General features: G+C 43.1%; 1 protein-coding gene across 1 annotated transcript; it reads left to right on the top strand.

Moving 5' to 3' along the window:
- The first annotated feature begins 3093 nt into the window (after positions 1-3093).
- On the top strand, positions 3094-22638 carry LOC115482979 (relaxin receptor 2-like). The gene is given in 18 exon segments (XM_030223593.1): positions 3094-3133; positions 3390-3812; positions 4131-4245; positions 4816-4887; positions 8793-8844; positions 8846-8871; positions 9139-9210; positions 12323-12394; positions 12451-12522; positions 12629-12773; positions 12875-12945; positions 14236-14379; positions 15125-15241; positions 20633-20860; positions 20942-21064; positions 21147-21446; positions 22129-22202; positions 22270-22638. Coding segments are annotated over 18 exon segments (2433 nt in total). The 3' UTR covers positions 22557-22638.
- Positions 22639-22659: the final 21 nt, after the last annotated feature.

The following is a 22659-nucleotide window of genomic DNA, read 5'->3' as shown; positions in this document are numbered from 1 at the left end:
GTGTCTCTGCCCCTGTTCTCTTCCTTGCTCCTATTGTATTCTATACTGAAAGGTCTTCAACACATTCTGAAGTAGAAGAAGTGACTTGCTCCCCTCTCTTCTTCCTCTTCACACAGTCACTTAGTCTTTCCTCATGTTATTCTATCTATATCTTACTCTGTCTGCCATTCTCCATCTTTCTGGCTCTCTCTCTCTTTCTTTTATTTGCTTTTCTGCTGGATTTTCATTGCTTTTCTTAATTTTTTTATGAAAAAGCCCCAAAAATTTGGCTCAGTAATGAGTAAGTTGAGACCTTCGAGAACTTATAGGGTATGCATATTTGATCAACTCTCCGCCCACATTTGATTTATTTCTGATTGTTCTCTGTTTTGTTTTGGCTGTAATTCGATTTTTGTTGCTCTTTTTGTCTGATTTACATTTATTTGTTTACCTTTGGCTGTTATTTATTTATTTGTCTGCTCTTTTTTGGCTTCCTTTTTATACTCCTTCATCAAGTGAAATGAGAGAGTATATTGGTTTTGTACACTGTTCAACCATCTATATGAATGCATAAATGTATTGAAGCTAGACATTTGGTATTTATAGCTGCATGCCTGTTCAGCCTAGTCTTATAAGGTATTGAGGCTTTGAGGTATCTAAGGTATTTCAGGCTTTTGGATAAGTCCCCTAAGGCTAATATGAACATAAATATGTATATGAATATGAATATGAATATGATTATGAATATGAATATTTATATGAATATGAATATTAATAAGAATGCGAATATGAATATAAATATGAATATGAATATGAATATGAATATGAATATAAATATGAATATGAATATGAATATGAATATGAATATGAATATGAATATTTATATGAATATTAATAAGAATGCGAATATGAATGTAAATATGAATATGAATATGAATATGAATATGAATATAAATATGAATATGAATATGAATATGAATATTAATAAGAATGCGAATATGAATGTAAATATGAATATGAATATGAATATGAATATGAATATAAATATGAATATGAATATGAATATGAATATTAATAAGAATGCGAATATGAATATAAATATGAATATGAATATGAATATGAATATGAATATGAATATGAATATGAATATGAATATGAATATGAATATGAATATGAATATGAATATGAATATGAATATGAATATGAATATGAATATGAATATGAATATGAATATGAATATGAATATGAATATGAATATGAATATGAATATGAATATGAATATGAATATGAATATGAATATGAATATGAATATGAATATGAATATGAATATGAATATGAATATGAATATGAATATGAATATGAATATGAATATTTATATGAATATGAATATGAATATGAATATGAAAATGAATATGAATATAAATGTGACTATGAATATGAATATGAAAACGAATATGAATGTGACTATGAATATGAATATGAGTATGATCATATTCATGAATATGAATATTAAAACAAATTTGAATGTGACTATGAATATGAATATACATATGTATATACTCCACCATGAAGAAGCATTAATCAGTCGCTTATGCTCATTGACAACGTATTTACATGTGTCTTTTTTTGGGTTGAGATGCTCATTTGGATTCGAACAGCTGTCAGCGCAGCTATCAAAAAGTCACCCACATTGATGGCTTATCGATGATGCGGAAAGTGTCTCCCAGTGTCATTCCCACTGTTACACCTACAGCTAGTGCCGCTCCGGCTGCCCCGCCGCCCGCTGCTCGGTGGAGCATTTCACGGTCCATTGAGCCATGGCCCAAATGTACTGTGCATAATTTTTATTAAAAACAATTTTATTGCATATTTTACATATTGGCATTTTCGCATGTTCGCATATTCACAATTTGCGATACGCATCCAGCGTTCGGCGATTGGCCCCAATACAATTTTCCATTTTCCAATTCCCATCTCCCATTCTCCCGCTGGCAAAATTGCATCGTAAAAAATACTCTGCATTAAATGCAATCGTTAAAAATGATAAATGTTCAATAGTTAAGTGCTGCGGAACTGGAACTGGAACTGGAACTGGCACTGGAATCGGTACTGGAACCAATTGACCGAGTAAATTTGATTGTTACAAAATGCAATTCCATTTTCATTTCGATTTACATTTCCATTTCCATTTTCAGTAATTAATATAAAGAGCAACAGATACAGATGGACTCGTTGGCTTTACAGCTACAGTAGTCACTCGACATACATCAAATGTAACAACAGCGATTTGTATACATTTATAAAGCAGTTCTTTTCATAAGCCTATTCAAGATTCCATACAATATCTTAGTTAGCCTGATTTTGTTCTATATCAACTATAAAAAATTTTGCTGAAATAAAGTTTATCTCAATTAATATCAAATTCGCCGCAGTCATAGCAAATTTGAAGGCTGTAGCTGAGTTCACTGCTGAGTTCACATAGGTTTTCACTCAGATCCATGGAGGTTAGGCATATTTCAGCTTCAGATTTCGGCCTGTCGAGTAAATCAGTTGCCTAACTACATGGCTGCATGTGCTATGTAAAGTTTATGTGACTAACAGATACCCTCTAATATATATCTACCTCAACTATAAATCAAGTTAAATATTTCTGCTGAGCAAATTTGTAGACCGAAATTGTGGGGCATTTGTTCAGTCACTCGTTTTTGACCTAATTCAATATTTGATTTATTTGTAATCAAATCAGAGTCGAAGCTGTTGTTCATCTGAAATCGGAAAACTGCATTTCCCAGTTTAACAAATCAAAAATTAAATTGATAATTTACTCGACGTCTTCGAAATTATTTGGCCTTGACTGCTTGGCAGCGACTTTGCTTGAATTTTGTATATTTTATGAAAATTTAAATATGTTTTCAAATGTTTTCTCTATATACCCTCAAGCTATTTAAAATGAATAAATAGGGTATCTTGATTTTGTGCAGACGTATGCAACAGGCAGCAGGAGATGTGGTCTCTTGCGGAGGAAACGTCAAAGAATGAGAAGCGAACTTCGTCTGTCCGTTCGTCCGTATGTGACATAACTTGAGGACCACAAAAGCCATGTTTAGTCTGAAGATGTCCTTGATGACTCGAACCGTCTTCAGGGTATTTACAGGTCAGGCACTCCTGATACTTTGACTTGTTAGCCCAAATAGTTTAAGCTTTGTAAATATCAAAGGAGCTGAGGAATGATTATAATAATTTACACTAATATTTCCAATTGCAATGCAAGGCTCAATCCATACAATGAATTCCCTCTTATAGATCCCAAAGACGTAACACACAGACAACCTAACCTAAGCATATCTAAGACACTCTGAAAACTTAACCCTCTCTCTCACTCTTTGTCTCTTGCTCTCTCCCTTTTGCAGCACTCCTAAGCCTAGGCCTTGTCTCTGCACTGCTCTCGCTATCGTCAGTGACCTGGGCTAGCATTACAGCCAGTGTGGAGCAGTCAAAGTCGGCCATAAAGGCCAGTGTTGGACAGCGCCAAGCGATGCTCAAGCTCAGCAGCACTGCGATGGAGAGTGAACTAGACGCTAAGCTGATTGCCATAGATACGGGCATACTGCTGCCCGACGACAAGGACAACTGCCCGGCCGGCTACTTCCACTGCAATACAACGGCGCAGTGTGTGCCGCAGCGTGCCAACTGTGATGGCAGAGTCGATTGCGATGATGACTCGGACGAGCAGAATTGTGTGAATAACTTTGAGGCCAAGTACTGGGATCATTTGTTTCGCAAAAACTCGTTCGGACGTCAGGGCATGGATGATAAACCGATTGGCGAGTGCTGTGAGTATTCAATAGATGTCTATACGCTACGCTGGATGTGCGCAGCGACAAGGTCGAAGTAATTAACAGTCGACAGCACTGTGCAAGTGGCGCCAGCCAGCGGACGGTAGTCGTAACATCCCACTCCCTCTCCTCTCCCCTTCTGACGCTGCTTCTATTATAATAATAGAAATCCGCATGTAAATTTTTTGCATTCAGTTTTTCATGCGTTTAATTAAAAGACTCGAATGACAATTATCCTTGATGCGCATATCAAATGTAATGGCCACAGTGAAGACTCATTAAAAGCGATTTCTCATTCTTTCGATGCACTTGCAGCATGGCCGAATGCGAAGAACTTCAGCTGCCCATGTCGCGGCAATGAGATGCTGTGCCGCTTCCAGCAGCTCACGGCGCTGCCCCTCCAGCTGCCCAGCAACAATCTGGAAACACTGTAAGTATGGAGATACTCTAGTTAATGTTGGCATCGTATGGCAACCTAAAGACACAATCAGTTTGGTGAAAAGCAATTCTTCTAGCATGCCTTTGCACATACAGTGTTGGTTAACAGCAAAAACAACAAAAGATTAACAAACTAAAAGTTAATGAATATTATTTTCATGCTTCATTTTGCTATATCTACTACAGGCTTTCTATATCTTATATCGTATATCCTAACTGATTGCCTAGCAAAGCTTTCCTAGACAGCAATTGCAGCTAGTGAAACTCAGATTCAGATCAGCAATTCCCAAAAGCTTAAAGCTTGACCTTCTCTTTAGATTAGATTAGAGCTAGGTATACAATACTCTAGTGAAATAATTCTTTTTTATATATATTTAGCTATGCTTGTAGAGTAGCATATAAATTGCCAGAGCACTTACTTTTCATGCTGTTTCTCATGCGTCTCACGCTTCTGCTCTTCAGGTTGGCCTACAGTTTGCCCAATTTCTCTCGGTGTATTTAGTATTTACCTTGATTGCTTTTGATGGCATTTGATTCGCGTCTCATTTGTTTTTATTTCCAGCGACCTCACGGGCAACAATTTTGGCCTCATCGACGCGAACTTCTTCAGCGCCCTGCCCGAGGTGGAGAGCCTGTAAGTATTTGTAAAGGATTTTCAGCTCGTTAAGTATCGAAATTCAAGCAACGTCAAGCCAACTGCGAATACAACTCGAAATTTGCAAATGGGTCCTTCCTCCTGGGAAAATATTCTATTAGCGTCGCTCGCTGTACTTAAAGCAGCCAGAGACACCCCATTCAATAGCTGGCAGCTGAGCGGGTATGGGCGGCATGTTGTGGGGGAAGGCTATGTTCTGGCATGGCAGACAGCTCGTATCGTGTTTTGCAGGCACTTGCAGTTTATGTGGAGCTCTGCTAAAGGACACTTCTACGACCACGGCACAAGCCGTAAAATCGTTTTAACATACGACAAAATGTGCCTCGCTTCGTTAGCACTGCAAGAAATAGCCCAAGAAATACCCGAAAATTTAGCCACAAATGAAATTACGGAGAAGCTGTTATCAAATTTATTTACTGGAAGTGGAAATCTAATATGTCCCAGCGCAGAGCTAGAGACAGGGCGGAGCGTGGGAGCGAAGCCAGTAGAATTCCGTCACATAATATAAAACTGTTCGAGTGTAACTGATATAAGTAACTGTTTATTATTTTGAATTTGGAATAGAGGAATTGGAGAGTTCTGAAGCGATGCGAGAGAGGTAGGGGAAGGTTAGAGCTGTGAGCGAGGATCGAATATATATATTGAAAAGGGGAAAGCAAGCGAGAAATTGGAGCTAGAGATAACTAGAGGAAAGTGAGAAAGTAAAAAGAGATAGAGGAAGAATAGAAGAAAATGAGAGACAGAAAGAGAGAGAGAGAGAGATGTGGAGACATCATAGAATGTAATGGCAGACAGAGAGATAGTTTGTGAAACGGAGAGAGAGAGAGTGAAAGAAAGACTTTCTGTCCCAAAGAAAGAAAGAAAAAGAATGTGAGAGACGGAGAGACAGAGAGAGTGTAAGATAAAGATTGCCAGAGAGATATACAGAGAGACAGAGAAAAAGGAAAGGGGAAAGAAGGCAGTCAGATGGAGGTGATGTATGTAAGTTTCTCGCCTCGCAAAGGTAAATGCCAAAGCGTATTCATTCAATTCCTTGAAGCATCTGCGCCTTTCGCTCAGTGCAGCTGTCGTTGATTCATTTGCTATGGCCTACGATGCCGGACTTTGTAGTTAATGGTTTCGGTCGTCTGTTGCCACGACTATATTGCCTATTGGCCACATTGCTTAAGCCTAAGCACTTGGAAATCCATCACCGGGAGAGCTTATGCCTGGGCACATATGTGAGATGCTTTAGCTAAGATGCCGACTTTATACTCCCTCCTTCCTTTTGAATGACAGCTGCCTGAGCCGCTGTCGTTTTTTTTGAAACTGACAAATTCCTGCAACGCCCTAATTATATCGCCCGGGACTATCAAATTGAAGGAGACAAAGACGCCGCGACACCCAACTCGGTGCCTTCGAGGCGGCTGTCAGAGTACGTGGGCGATGGACATGCGTGAAAATTAAATTGACCGTAGGCTGTCAGAGTGAGCAAAACAATGTCAAAAGTGCGTGGGAGTTAACAGTGAGCGGTGATTGTAAATAAATAATGCCGCCTAGCAGATACCCTGTACAAAGTTGTAGAGCATCTGTGCTCTTAGCTGCTTGGGAACTAAGAAGCAAATGAAACTATATAAAAAGTTTTGCTCTAAGGGCAAATATAAATATATATAAATATAAAAATATAAACGCGAATTTAAGATACCCTAAATAATAAATATTCTACAGAGTGTCTTAGAGAATACCCCAGGTTAAGGAAAACCCTGAGATAAGCTGCAATTATAACTTGAAGTTATGTGTAGCGAAGATGCGATACGATTCAGATCAAGTGTCCTCAACTTAAGATTATCATTGAGAGTACACCAAGTGATATACACCCTCCAGAGCGTCACAGAGAGTACCCAACACTAATAGAAAAGTTTAGACATCCTAAGAGTATCCATCGCACAATGAACGTGCCAAAAGATAACTAAGCTATTCAGATGAAACTATTTGTGGCTTTGTCTCTTCACTGAACTCACGTAAGCAAAGTTTTTCTCAGTGGTAATTGAATATAACTGAATTTACCAGTTCAGAGAGCTGGGGGGAGGGCGTGCTTCCTGTTGCACTCCCTCGACTCACGCTTCGACAATTTTGTGGCTAGGCAGAATAAGAGATAACAAAAGTTCCTCGCCTTTCTTAATGCAAACTTGCTTTTGTCCGTACGCACTTTCATCGTCCCATTCCATCGGAGACGCAAAACTTGACAATTGAATTTCGATTTATTAAGTTTATTCATTGTTTCGATGCCTGTGACGTAACTCTATTGAATATAATAAGACATGCCTTAAGTATATGCCTATTATTCTATATATATATATATATTATTTATTATATCTCTATCGTATGCCTACTCTATCTCTATCTCTATCGCGAGCGCGAGCGCGAGCGCGAGAGCGAGCGAGAGCGCGAGCGCGAGCGAGAGCGACTAGCGCGAGCGCGGGAGCGCGAGCGCTAGCGCGAGCGAGAGCGCGAGCGCGAGCGCGAGCGCGAGCGCTAGCGCGAGGCGAGCGCGAGCGCGAGCGCGAGCGCGAGCGCGAGCGCGAGCGCGAGCGCGAGCGCGAGCGCGAGCGCGAGCGCGAGCGCGAGCGCGAGCGCGAGCGCGAGCGCGAGCGCGAGCGCGAGCGCGAGCGCGAGCGCGAGCGCGAGCGCGAGCGGAGCGCGAGCGCGAGCGCGAGCGCGAGCGCGAGCGCGAGCGCGAGCGCGAGCGCGAGCGCGAGCGCGAGCGCGAGCGCGAGCGCGAGCGCGAGCGCGAGCGCGAGCGCGAGCGCGAGCGCGAGCGCGAGCGCGAGCGCGAGCGCGAGCGCGAGCGCGAGCGCGAGCGCGAGCGCGAGCGCGAGCGCGAGCGCGAGCGCGAGCGCGAGCGCGAGCGCGAGCGCGAGCGCGAGCGCGAGCGCGAGCGCGAGCGCGAGCGCGAGCGCGAGCGCGAGCGCGAGCGCGAGCGCGAGCGCGAGCGCGAGCGCGAGCGCGAGCGCGAGCGCGAGCGCGAGCGCGAGCGCGAGCGCGAGCGCGAGCGCGAGCGCGAGCGCGAGCGCGAGCGCGAGCGCGAGCGCGAGCGCGAGCGCGAGCGCGAGCGCGAGCGCGAGCGCGAGCGCGAGCGCGAGCGCGAGCGCGAGCGCGAGCGCGAGCGCGAGCGCGAGCGCGAGCGCGAGCGCGAGCGCGAGCGCGAGCGCGAGCGCGAGCGCGAGCGCGAGCGCGAGCGCGAGCGCGAGCGCGAGCGCGAGCGCGAGCGCGAGCGCGAGCGCGAGCGCGAGCGCGAGCGCGAGCGCGAGCGCGAGCGCGAGCGCGAGCGCGAGCGCGAGCGCGAGCGCGAGCGCGAGCGCGAGCGCGAGCGCGAGCGCGAGCGCGAGCGCGAGCGCGAGCGCGAGCGCGAGCGCGAGCGCGAGCGCGAGCGCGAGCGCGAGCGCGAGCGCGAGCGCGAGCGCGGCGAGCGCGAGCGCGAGCGCGAGCGCGAGCGCGAGCGCGAGCGCGAGCGCGAGCGCGAGCGCGAGCGCGAGCGCGAGCGCGAGCGCGAGCGCGAGCGCGAGCGCGAGCGCGAGCGCGAGCGCGAGCGCGAGCGCGAGCGCGAGCGCGAGCGCGAGCGCGAGCGCGAGCGCGAGCGCGAGCGCGAGCGCGAGCGCGAGCGTCGAGCGCGAGCGCGAGCGCGAGCGCGAGCGCGAGCTGCGCGCACTCGATCTAGCGATCTCTAGCTCTATCTATCTCTATCTCGCTATCGATATCTCTATCTCGATCTCTATCTCTATCTCTGCTATCTCTATCTCTATCTCTATCTCTATCTCTATCTCTATCTCTATCTCTATCTCTATCTCTACCTCTATATTGAATTGCATCTTTAACTATATCTTTTCTCCCCTCTCCTTATGCAGGGTTCTCAAGTTTTGCACAATCCGTGAGATAGACTCGCATGCCTTGGACAGGACTGGCCGCCATTCCGCTAAAGACACTGTAAGTAGATGTTCGTGATGTGGTTGGGGCTGCTGGTTCCACTTTTGGTTGGGGCATAACTCTTAATTAGGTCTTATTATTAATGTGTCTTAATTTATTTGCTGCTGTTGCTGCCGCTGCGGCGCTCGCCTTTCAAATTGGCCTGGACCTGGCCCTGGCGCACTGTTTTTTATATTCGATTCTTTCTCTGCCACATCAATATTTTCTCCTGCTTTTTACTCACTGTTCTCCTTCTTGTTTTTCGGTTTTTGTCCTTCTGTTTTCCAGTTATATGGACGATAATGAATTATCGCGTTTGCCCGAACACTTCTTTGCGCCGGGCAATCAATTGCGCATTTTGTAAGTATTATTAACTATTTTATTGCAATGAGTCGCATAATTAACTGTTAAGTGGCGCCGCCTTTAGTCACATTTTATGCTTCATTTACCGCTATGCTTTGGGGGTTGTTGTAAAGGGTGAGAGAGACAGAGGCAGAGAGAGAGAGAGAGAAATACAGAGCTTAAGTATTTTTTGGACTTGGCTAAAGATAAACTAATTTTATATTGCATATTTAACTCATCTTCAGTTCTTGACCGCCTTAGGGCCTTAGTCAAGGCAAAAGCTTGTCGCATGACACCAAAGTTGAGTTGATTCCAAATTTAGGCTTATTTTCACACTGTTTGTAGCTTGAAATAGGTCCAACAGGCTACACTTTGAGTGACGAGCTCTGCACATTCTAGACATTTTATGACAGCTAGTTATTGTAGTTAACCGATGCATCTAATGCTTGCTTAAGTTTCCCAATCAGCTGCAGCAAGTTTCATGAATGTAGCTGTGCCAACAGCTGAGTTCACATAGGAGACAATTTTCTATATATCAATTGAATTTCTTTTGTAGTACGATAGTTATTATAGCATAAAAATCTTGCTTTACTGCCTTTCATCAACTCCAGTGAGCTTTAGCCTGTGCCTTCTATGAAGGCGCTGGAATATTGCGCATACGCCGCGTGCGCCGCTCTCAATTTCTAAATGTTTAAAGACTTAATTATTTATTATTTATATTGATTACTTGTAAAGAAAAAAACTGCCTTGGCTTGTTTATTATAGCTGATATTTGCCTGTTGGTTAGAAAAATATTTCGATTTTTTTTCAAAATATTTCTGTTAATAAATTTTGCTGCATTAACTGTTTATGTGGCAGTTCGCTTATGAAATTTGCATAAATTGAAATTAAAACAAGCAACAATGTTGCAGTCGGGCGTCTGCGACTGCATAATACTCTTGCTCTAGCTTATGACGAAATGTGCACTTACTCAAATTTCAATATTGCGAAGCTCTAGCTTCATATATATATGTATATATATACGCTGCCAGCAGATATATAGTATTGTATATAGTATGTGATATATCTATATATATATATGAAAAGTTTTTAGAAGCCAATATACCCCTTTCATTACATGTGCAGCAGCCAGTCGAATGCCCAATTACTCTTATTTATAAAAAAAATAATAGGGGTAGTCCTTTGCATTATATTAGCTAAGCTGGGGCTTTACCCATGAAACATCTATTTGAATTTACAAATTCCTGTTTATGCACATGTTTTTATTATTTTTACATATATTTTTTTTATTAAATTTAATATTTTATTGATAAAATTTTACTTTGAAGTGAGTGGAAAATATTTAAAGTTTTGTTGTTCAGTTTGTGCAGCTTGTTTAAGCTTTGCCCCAGCCCTGCTGCTGCCTTGTAATTTGGTCGCCATCGATGCAGCGATAAACGCTTCTCATAATTACTTCCAAACTTATAGTTTTGTGCGCAACTGTACCTGTGGGATAGGATCAAAAATTCTGAGCGTGCCTAAAATATTTTTTATTTTTTTTTGCTTTGTCAGAGTTGAGGGCGACAAAAGTGCTTATTAACGCAACTGGCCTGAGGTGAAACGACCTACAAAAAAGTCTGTAATTGCCAATAACTATATAGTAGATAAGGGCACACACACACACACATACACAGCAACAGACCAACACGCCAACACACACGCCCACACATGCAGCGAGGCTATTGCACAGAGGCGCACAGAGGACAGTTATGTGCACTCACAATTGTTGATTGTATCATCATTTCTGTGTATGAGTGTGTGGGTGTGTAGATGAATGCCAGCTGATAATAAGCGTGTGTGTGTGTGTGTGTATGTGTGTGTGCTGCAGCCATTGTTGCGTATACGCAACGCCTGCCAGTTGGGGCCATAAAGTGAGCCATTGTTTGGCCTCGGCTGACGGTTTATTTTCGGGCGGAGGAGCTTAGCAGCTATACAATAAATATATTAGCACACACACACGCACACTCACACGCATACAGAGGCTGCAAAGTTCTGTGGGCGTGGCAGTTCCGGTCTGAGCAGTCGACTACAAAAAAAAACTTAAAAGGGAAGCAGAAGAAGCAGCCAGCTGCAGCCGGCGACAACAGAAAACTAAAGCGGAAAACAAAACAAAAACACATAAACAACTCAGTTACACTTTGCACACCCTACAAATTGATGGGGGGAGACGGGTAGGGGCAGCTTGGCATTGGCTAGTTGGTTTGACTGCAACGGAATCACAGCTGCTGCTGTTGCGGCAAGCCAAGGCTGTAGGGCGCAGCGAACAGAGTTGCATTTAATGGCTTATTAAGTTGCTCTCTAGGTGTCTCTCTGTCCGTCCGTCTGTCTACGTCTCTGTTTCTGTCTATGCGCTAACTTTTTATGGCCTAAAACAGGGTACTACACATGTCACATGAAATGTGTCGCGCCGAGCAATTCACGTTTGCCAGGAGCTTGCTTGACGGAAACTGTTCTCATGCTACCTTTTATCATTGTAGCTAGGCACTAAATACCCCAGCAAATTGCCCATAAAAATAGTGGTATTTTAGTATGTATACGCCCCTTGTGGGCGTGGCAAGTGCAATTAAAATGTGGCATATACTGTCTTGGAAACCATTCAGTAAGTGAGCCAAGTAATCCTTTGACTATGGCATATCAATCCAGGGCCAAGCTGAGAAGATACTATTTCCGATAACAGCAGCTGTGTGGGTTATCGATAACAAACGACAGTTGCATTATTCAATGAGATGTGCCATTTGATCTTGAATTGCCTTAAGTCTGCCTTAGGTGAAGTATCCTCAGCATGGCCCAAATGCGTAGACAATTCGTGGCTTGAGCATGACTGAAATCCTTTGAGATCTTGAGTCTTAAGTGAAGAGCACATAGTCGGGAATAACCGATATAATCGATAAATAAATTGAAACTGGAAACGCACTAATATTTCCAAAGTATTAGAGAACTTAGAGCACATAGAGCTGCTATGCTTGGCTTTGGTTAGCTGCTTTGAATATCAAAAATTGTGTGTATTATAATAGAGTATTTGGCGTTCGGTGCCTTTCGTAGTCTCTGCCTTTGCGCATATTAAAAAACAATTTTTGGTGAAATGTTTCAGGATTTTGGCACGCAATCAACTGAGCAGCCTAAGCAGCAATAATTTTCGCTACCTACAGCAATTGGTGGAACTGTAAGTAAAGCCCATTTGCTAATCATATTAAAACTTGAATTACTTTTGCTCCACAGCGATCTGAGGGGCAATTTGATAGCAAACTTTGGCTCGCAGGTTTTTGCACAGCTGCACAGCTTGGAGGTGCTGTAAGTAGCATTGAAACGATGCTAAGATCTGAGCTATATAGATAACACTAATCGTCACCCCCCCTCCGCCCCGTCTCCTTCTACTCCAACTCCCCCACCTGCACAGCTATTTGAACAACAATCGTCTGCAGCAGCTACATTTGGGCATGTTTCCTAGCAACTTGCTCCATTTGCAGACTTTGTCCTTGGCGCACAATCAAATTGCGAGCATTGAGCCGAACACGTTCACATTTCCACAGCTTCGACACTTGTAAGTATTCCTCACAGGGGTTACCTAGTGGGGGAATGGGGCATGGGGCGTGTCCCCTTCGCAGCGCTAACATTTTACGCATTTTTGTGGCTTTTTGCAGATTTTTTAGCTGGAAATCAATTGTCTTACATACGCGAAGGAACCTTTTGCAATCTCAGCTATCTGCAAGGACTGTAAGTCACAAAGGAACAAACAAGGCAAAGGAACCGAAAAGGTTCCCTTTGCAGCTCAGCCAAAATGTCGACGAGGCATATACCCTGTTTGTGTGTTAGCTGTGTGGTATAGTTAAAGCTCTGCTGGTTATTGCGACTGCAAAGCTAGTTGAGAGTTTTCTAAATGCCTAGGAAAAGATGACAGACTGGGCATATACCCTGTAAAGGGGCAATTATACATAAACTTTTATTTATTCCTTAACTTCTCTACTCATGAGTTACAAACGGCTGTGCCTCTCTCTCTCTTTGTAGACAATATGACAGACAGAGCTATACCCTGTAATTGAAGAAACTGCTATTTGATGCGGTTCCAATAGCTTTATTTATAAGTAAAAAGCATATACACAGCATAGTTTGCTGCAGCTCTGTCAACAAGTATGATAGACTACTACATACCCTGTAAATTGGCATGGTTCAATTCGATTTTAAACAGGCTTGCCTTTACATAAGCTAAGAATATATGTTTCTGATAAGCATCGCTTAGGCTAAGCCTACGCAAATAATAGACTAGCCATATACCCTGTAATTGGAAAAGCTAGTTCGCTTCGAGATGATGCGAAGTTTCCCTATCAGCTAAAACAATGTTCTACAAGCTCTAATTGGATTCTCATATGATAGCATAGGCATATAGCCTATTTGCTGACAGACCCGGCATATACCCTGTAATTGTCTAAAGATTATTCAAATATATATAGTCCAGCATGGCCTTGCTTCACATCTTCTACAGGGTATTGGCGCGCAAAATATGTTGTCGGGCCCCGGGAGAAGGCGAAGCTGCTGATAGCCACATAAAAATGTGTCGCGGCTTATCTTGCCCATTGAGCTTTTCCAATTTGCTTAGGCTTAACCACAAAAAAGAATTGGGCACAAAGGGCCGTGGAATGAGAGAGAGGGGCAGGCGAGCTGGGTGGGCAACGAAGGGTTTGCTTTGTGGCTTCATGCCGAGGAATTTCATTTATCAATAACGACTGACAAAAGGCACGCGGCAGGACGCATCAACTGGAATGCCAAAGGAAAAGAGAAAATGGGGAAAATATTTGAAAAATAAAATAAGCCAACTTAAGTTAAGCTAAGCTCGAGTCTGGCTTGGTTCTAATGCATATTGAATAACAAGCAGCAAATGATAAAACTTTAATGACAAAACTTCAAGAAAACTTGCCTTGCACGCCGAAGCCAGGGGCTTCTCTCTATTAGCCACCCACACACAGACAGACACGGACAGAGATTAACCTTTGCATCAATATTCTGCAGGCATTTGAATGAGAATCAAATCGAGAAGTTCGATTTGCACGCCTTCGACTGCCTGGAAAATCTAAACTCTCTGCTGCTAAACGGCAATCGCTTCAAGACCCTCCAGCCGGCTGTGCTGCAAAATCTGACCAATCTGGACTTTATGTAAGTATCAAATCAATACCCAGTAATGGCCCATAAGCAGGCTAATGCTCTGTGCGCAGCATATAAATGGGGTATATGCAGTATATATATATATAGCATATATGTATATCTGTCATTTATTCCATACAGATAATATACAGTTTTTAAAGTCACTTTGACATTAAATTTGATGAGTCGCCATAGTTTATGAGCCGAAACTGAAGATGCTTTTTGCAAGCTTAACAAATCTACAGTTTTGAGTGTACTGTGCATGTTACAGTTTCAGAGTCCTTATTTTGAAAAAATGTTCAAGCAGACACAGTTACTAATGAAAATACAAAGTGCTTAACACAGTTTTAGAGTCATTTTACATTTACGGTTTGAGTGTCCGATCACTAAGACTAGAAAACGTCTTATGAAACCTGCTCTAGTTTGGTAAATATCATCAGTTTCTAGTCTTACAGTTTGAATACCATTCAATGCTTACAGTTTGAGAGTCCAAACAGTATTTTGTCAAAAGCATATCTCTCACAGAAGCAATATATTCGACTCATTGCTAAGGAATCCGCAAAGCACGACTTCGCACAGTTGAGAGCCACTGAGGTAATCAAGAGCACACGCGTCTCGAACGCTAGCTGAACTGTGTGCAGAGCATGGCACAGTCGACTTAAGCACAATATTCCTGCTTCTGTTGGCAATTGCCAAATCTCTTTTCTCTCCTGCTCTCCCTCTCTCGCCGTCTCACTTTATCTCTGTCTTTTTTCAGCTACTTCTCGTGGTTTCATTTGTGTCGCGCCGCGTTGCATGTGCGCGTTTGCGATCCCCGCGGCGATGGCATCAGCAGCACCTTCCATCTGCTCGATAATCAGTTGCTGCGCGGCAGGTAAGTGTCCTATGCCACCTCTCTCAGCCTCCAGCCCCTGGTCCTGCTCCAGCTCCTGCTCCTTGCTCGCTTCGGCTAATCCTTTGACTGCAACTGACGACATTCGCCTTCCAGTTTATGTTTATGTTTACTGTTTACCATTTGGACTCTGTTTATGCTTTTGCATATTCTTTTCGCAGTCCCCTCATATTACAGCTACTAAATATACCCTGTAACCAGCTTAATGAGTGGAAGAGACGCATAGACAGAGGAACAGTCTGAAACATTTGGCTCAAGCGACTTGGCTTTTTCGATGTAATAGATTCTTTGAGCTGGCTTGACTGAATTATCTTAGCTCATTATACCCTATTTCGGCCGTTTGCAATGGGTATAGGCTATACTAGTTATATCTAATACATATGCAGAGTACTTTGTAAAGCAGCTGCAAGTGCAAACTGTTGAACAAGCGTAAACAAGCGTTTTACAACACTTAACTGGATTGATATGAAAAAAATTGGGGGGAGAAGAGAGGGCGGGAGAGGCAGACCTAAAAGTGGGAGAGGTCACAGATGGAATAGAAATGGGAGAGAGAGAAAAGAGCGAGAGCGATGAGAGACAGAAGAGATAAAGATATAAGATATAAGATATAAGATATAAGATATAAGATATAAGATATAAGATATAAGATATAAGAGATAAGAGATAAGAGATAGATAAGAAAGAGATCATCAGATCAGATCAGACAAATATATTATAAATAGAGAGAGAGAGGCAAGAGTTGATACCAATAGAAAACTGGAAGAAAAAAACCAAAAAGTGGAAGAGGTGAGAGATGGAAGAGAAATGGAAGACAGAGAAATGAGCGAGAGCGATGAGAGACAGAAGAGATAAAAGATATAAGATATAAGAGAAGAGATAAGAGATAAGAGAGAGATCATCAGATCAGATCAGACAAATATATTATAAATAGAGAGAGAGAGGCAAGAGTTGATACCAATAGAAACTGGAAGAAAAAAACCAAAAGTGGAAGAGGTGAGAGATGGAAGAGAAATGGAAGACAGAGAAATGAGCGAGAGCGATGAGAGACAGAAGAGATAAAAGATATAAGATATAAGAGATAAGAGATAAGAGAGAGATCATCAGATCAGACCAGACAAATATATTATAAAGAGAGAGAGAGACGCAAGAGTTGATACTAATAGAAAACTGGACGAAAAGACCTAAAAGTGGAAGAGGTGAGAGATGGAAGAGAAATGGAAGACAGAGAAATGAGCGAGAGCGATGAGAGACAGAAGAGATAAGAGATAAGAGATAAGAGAGAGATCATCAGATCAGATCAGACAAATATATTATAAAGAGAGAGGCAAGAGTTGATACCAATAAAAAACTGGACGAAAGACCTAAAAGTGAAAGAGGTGAGAGATGGAAGAGAAATGGTTAGTAGAGCGAGAGCAATGAGAGACAGAAGAGATAAAAGAAGATATAAGAGATAAGAGATAAGAGATATCATCAGATCAGACCAGACAAACATATTACAAATAGAGAGAGACGCAAGAGTTGATACCAATAGAAAACTGGACGAAAAGATTTATTTTTAATATATATTGTTTCGCCTCAATTTTTGTATTTGAATTTTAGATTGCGTGGCTGTGGTATTTTTTAGATCTTTTACATGGCTGCTCGCATGACAGCTCGTATAGCCTCTGTTAGTACAGTCAGTTGTATAGGGCGCGACGCAGGCGCTCGCGCAGCACCAGCAAACGCATTTGATGCTGATGATCGGTGCTGCCTAGCGGAGCGGCGGAGGGCGGCTCCGCCATTAGGCCATTCCGGCCGGCACATGGCACGCCTCCGCCTCGATTGCGCACTACCAGATCCAGATCGACGATGGGGCTAGTCTCCTGACCTTGGCGCTGGTACTCAAAATGCATGCTGACTTCTCGTATGTTTGCAAATTTTGGACTATTTCTCACGACGTGTTTATTTTTTTTTTGTTTTTTTTTTTTTTTTCTGAGTTATGTTACTAAGCTGCGACAATTTATAAATAAGAATGCGAACTGAGCTTCGCTCCACAATTGACTAACATTCCTGACAACCTAACCCAGGCACACAGTTTGAGCATGTGACGCATGTCTCTCAGTCGAGTCGATCGAACCAGGTTCGTCTAACACTCCGTGTGTATGTTCGCTTGTCCGACTGATGTCCGTCTGTAACTCTGTCCTGTCTGTCCATCTGTCTGTTTGTCTGTCCTTCTGTCTGTCTGTCCTTCTGCCCTGTCATCTGCTCTACCATCTGAGCGTCTATCAATCTGTCTGTTCCTCTGTCTGTCGATCTGTTCGGTCATCTGTTCGTCCGTCCTTCCGTCCGTCCTTCTGTGCATCTTCCGTTTGTCCTTCTGTCAGTCCGTCTGTTCGTCCATCTGCTCTGCCGCCTGTCTTTCCCCTTTAAGGAGGCTTTTAAAGCTTTTTCAGGTTCTCAAATATATTGCAGATATTTTCTGAGCCCCTTTGATGACTAGTGGAAACTTTTTAGGCTCGTCGTGAGTTTAAATTGGTTTTGCAAAATGTTTATTCTAGAGACTTGAGAATTGCACTATCCTTGCTCAACGGAGCTGTCAGATGCGGAATACAAACGACAATTTCATAGCTGATCCCTGATGAGATGCTGTTGATCTTCTCTATGGATTGACTCCTAGGCAAATCTGACTATGTCTAAGCCACATCTACTTGAACGAGCATTATGCAGCCGTTTCTACCCGACTGCAGAGTGCTAACTTTGTTTTTCTTACATTTAGGAGAGGGTGCAAACGTCTTTTCCATTTGGCATTTTTCATTTTCATCTGGGAAAAGCAACCGACAGCAGGCAGCAGTCGGCAGTCGGCAGTCAGCACTTGTCATCGGCTGCTAACTGGGCTGAGTGATTATCCGGCTGCTGTCTGTTTGTTGAGGGTGTGAGAGATGATGCTAAGTGCCCCGCCCCTTTGTTTGTGCCAAGTGAAAATGAAAATTACGTTTTTCCTTGAGGTCTCCCCACATCTAGCCATCTATCTATCTATCCATACACGTTTGCTTGTTTGTTTGTTTTGCTTGCATTTACACGCTCTGCGTGCTGTCGGAGTTTTCCGAGTGCTACCCACTCTAAACCCTTTTCCACCCTTTCAAGCCCTCAGCAGCCAGCCCAGCGTATGCTTAATGTAAGTTTCAGCATGTGTTTGAGCATACTCATTCGAATCTACTCATTCAACTGCTGCTCGGCTCTGCCGTTCGTCTAAGCTGCAGGGCAAATATTAACAGCTAGTCGCACCCTTCATCTGCCCCTCTGAGTGTGGAGTGTGGCTGAGTCCCTCTGGATGCCTGCACGGCGCGCAGCCTGGCTGGCATGTGCCAGTTACATTATCATATTATTTTTAGTTGACGCTTCATAAAAATTAAATACTTTTTCACAGTTCTTTGTTCGCTCCGCGCTCCACCTGCTGCCTCAGTGCTTAAAGCGTTATTTGAGCACATGTGAAAACCTTTTCGGCAACTTGTAGCAGCAAATGCCACACGTCTCCGGTTGCCAACTGTTGCCACACAGCCACCCGCACCAAATATATATAGGCCTTAAAAGTATTCTATAACAGTTTCAAAACTCAACTATAGTTTATTAACTAGCACTTTTAGCCTCTTGTCAAAGTTGGCTAAGTTTAGCTGTCTTCATTTAAAGCTTGAAGAAGGCTTTAAAATTTACACCAACCCTGATTTGGGTTGGTTAGGGCATAGTTGACTAGCAGTTAGCATCAAATGTGTGCCTTGCGCTTCCGAAATGAGTTTCTTATCGGGAGTAGTCGACTGGCATATACCCTGAGCACCAGTCCTTGCCATTTTGAATGAGTCTGGGGCAAGGTAAGCAAACTGATGACTGGATTGTTGGCATGCCTCTGCTCATCCCTTTGTCCCTGGAAATTGTCTATACAATTTGTTTATTTGATAGCTGTAATCTAGTTAAAGAAACTCGACTCAAGGCTAAACTAATTACTTGCAAATGGCATTCACATAAGACAGAGGCTTGTTTCCGTGATGCCTGTAACGCTAAAGCTGGCAGCGACACCTTTAAGCAAGTGTCATTCGATCATAATTCCATGCAAACTCTGCCTGCCTGTGGGCTTTAGCTTTAAGCCAACAAGTTGATATGATTTCTGGCTTCCGTGCGTAACTAGAAGGAAATGTTTGTCGAGCAAATGAATGGAAACGGGCATAAATTACAGTGATTTTATGATAACTGTGTCCCGACCCCGTCCCACCTCCAATGGGCAATCAAATCAAAAGTAAAGGCAAAGCATTCGCAATTGTCACAAACAGTCGTGGGCTGCCTGTGCCAAGCGAATCCTAATTTCAGCACCAACTATGACTGCAATAATGAGCACCTATTCGACCACACCCCGCACCCGCACACACACACACACACACATCCATGGCACACAGCTAATTGGCCAATAGCATTCAGCAGAAGTCGCCTTTGTGTGGCTTTTGCCACTTAAATTTCCTTTAATTGCCCAAAAGCTATGCCAATTGATATTCCATTCGCATACGCAGTAGGACAACTTACCCCCCCCCCCCCCTCTCTCTCTCTCTCTCTCTCTCTCTCTCTTACTCATTAAGTTCTCTTTCTATTTATATTCAATTACTCACAATCCATAATTCCTGGAATATATAAAATAATTGAACTACCTCTAACAACGACTTGCTCAAGCAATCCATAAAGCTAATTAAATTTAAATTTAACATTAGCTTTTAACGTTCAGTCAATCAATCAGTCAGTCAGCCAGTTACTCAATCAAGAACAACTCTTTCAACTATACCTAGACATTGTTTTAGAGCTAGCTCTCTTTTTACATTGCCTTAAGATAGGTCAATCAATCAATCAATCACCTCTGCAGTTATTTTCAATAGTTTCTCCACCCACAACCTACTGTTCTTCAAATAGTCGCTCAATCAGTCAATCAACTCTAAAAACTCTTTCAGGTATTAATAGTTTCCTTTGACAGGCTGAGCACTGCTCATCAATCAATTCATCAGCTAATCAGAGGCAACTTTTGTTTAACAATTTCCACTTCTTTGTGCGTTATTCGTCAATCAAGCAATCAGTCAGTCATTAGCTTTAACAGGCAGACAAATGTATTCAGTTAGTCACCAGTCAATCAATCATAAGCTTTGTATTTATACATAATTTTATATCGTCAATCAGTCATTCAGTCATTCAATCAATCACTCACTAAAACCCTCCTTGATCTCTATAGATTCGTTGTTTCAGCTATGCATAGCGCTTTCAAGCTCTGTGCTATTCATGCACAAATTGTTCAATCAATCGATTGACTGATTGATTGCTCAGTTCTATTAATTCACTGCTCTATTCTGCCTCCACTTTCCACAGCGTTTGGATCATGGCTTCGATTGCTGTGGTGGGCAATCTACTCGTTTTGGCCGGACGCTATTTCTACAAGTCGCGCAGCAATGTGGAGCATTCGCTCTACTTGCGCCACCTGGCGGCCAGTGACTTCCTAATGGGCATCTACCTGACGCTTATTGCATGCGCCGACATCAGCTTCCGGGGGCAGTACATACGACACGAGGAGTCCTGGCGGCACAGCGAGCTCTGCGCCTTGCGGGTGGGTGTGCCCCGAGAGCAGCCCGGTCTAGCTGCACTCTGATATGTATTCTACAACTAACTGTATTTTGCACTATTTGCAGGCTTTCTGAGCACCTTCAGCTGTCAGTCGTCGACGCTGCTGCTCACGCTCGTCACCTGGGATCGTCTGATGTCGGTCACAAGACCTCTAAAGCCACGCGACACGGAAAAAGTTAGGTAACTTCACGTTGACATTTGGCAACACTATTGAGTAGTGTTGTAAAGCAATCTGGCACTCAAACGAGCATCAATTTTGCAGAATTGTGTTGCGTCTGCTTCTAGTGTGGGGCATCAGCTTTGGCCTGGCAGCAGCTCCGCTCCTGACCAACGACTACTTCGGCGAGCACTTCTATGGCAACAATGGCGTCTGCCTCTCGCTGCACATACACGATCCGTACGCCAAGGGCTGGGAGTACTCGGCGCTGCTGTTCATCTGCATTAACACCATCTCCCTGATCTTCATACTCTATTCCTATGTGCGCATGCTGCAGGCGATCCGCGACTCTGGCGGTGGCATGAGAAGCACCCACAGTGGACGAGAGAGCGTGGTGGCCACGCGGTGAGTGGGGAGAGACGAGACTTTAGCCATAGCTTATATAACTTTTATAGTCGCTACAGTCTACAGTCATTTATATGATATAAAGAGCTCTGCTCTGGGCATTTCTTTTATATACATTACTCAGAGAGAAAAGGCGTCTGAAGCGTAGCTATAGCAGCTGTGGCTATAGCTAGGCTCTAAACAGTCTATAAAATCTCGTAAAGATATCATATACAATTTGATATATAGTATGATATATATCATCTTAATAGACTTCTCTATGTTGTCACTATATAGTTCAAACATATTTAATATATAATCTTTATAGTATATAAAAAGTGCCCTATAGTCTAGAAGGACAGTATAAATATAGTCCACAAAAGATACGGCTTTATGACCCCATATAGATATATCTCTATACTTGATTGTTTCTGTAGTCTGTGTATAGCTTATAGGCATGTATACAGGATCTCTATAAACCATGCACCGAATATAGGTCTCCAAAAATGCGGAGCCTAGAAAGTCTCTTTCTTTCTAGTTCTTATACATTTGTTGGCAAATTATAGAATCTGCAACATGAAATAGATATTTCAATCTTAACTTTGAGTATTTAGTTCTAAGAGTCTATGCACAAGTATCTTCTATCTCTGTTCAATTCGAGCGAGCAGTAGAGTGTTTTATAATTCTTAATCTTCTTTTACAGCTTTGCCATTATTGTGACCACCGACTGCGCCTGCTGGCTGCCCATAATCGTGGTTAAGGTGGCAGCGCTCTCAGGTAAGCACAGCATCCAGCTCTCTCTCTCTCTTTCTCACTTGCTCTAGCTCGTGCTTTACTCTTCTAGGCTGTGTTATATCGCCCGATTTGTATGCCTGGCTGGCTGTGCTGGTCCTGCCAGTGAACTCGGCGTTGAATCCAGTGCTCTATACTCTAACGACAGCCGCATTTAAGCAGCAGCTGCGTCGCTACTGTCACACGCTGCCCACCTGCTCCCTGGGCAACAATGAGACGCGATCCCAGACGCAGACGGCCTACGAATCGGGCTTGAGCGTCAGCTTGGCTCATATGGGCGGCAGCTTGGGTGGATCGGGACGTAAGCGCATGTCGCACAGACACATGAGTTATCTGTAGGGCGTAAACCTCGGTTCTCTATAAATGTGATCTAAATAGTTACAGAAAGAAAGAAACGTTAAATTACTATAAATTATTACAATTGTATTGTAAATACATATAT

The sequence above is a fragment of the Drosophila hydei genome, unplaced genomic scaffold (assembly GCF_003285905.1).
Source record: "Drosophila hydei strain 15085-1641.00,03,60 unplaced genomic scaffold, DhydRS2 tig00000239-arrow-arrow-pilon, whole genome shotgun sequence".
In the NCBI taxonomy this organism is placed as follows: domain Eukaryota; kingdom Metazoa; phylum Arthropoda; class Insecta; order Diptera; family Drosophilidae; genus Drosophila; species Drosophila hydei.
The sequence above is the reverse complement of the archived record's forward strand: the minus strand, read 5'-3'. Positions and strand labels throughout refer to the sequence as shown.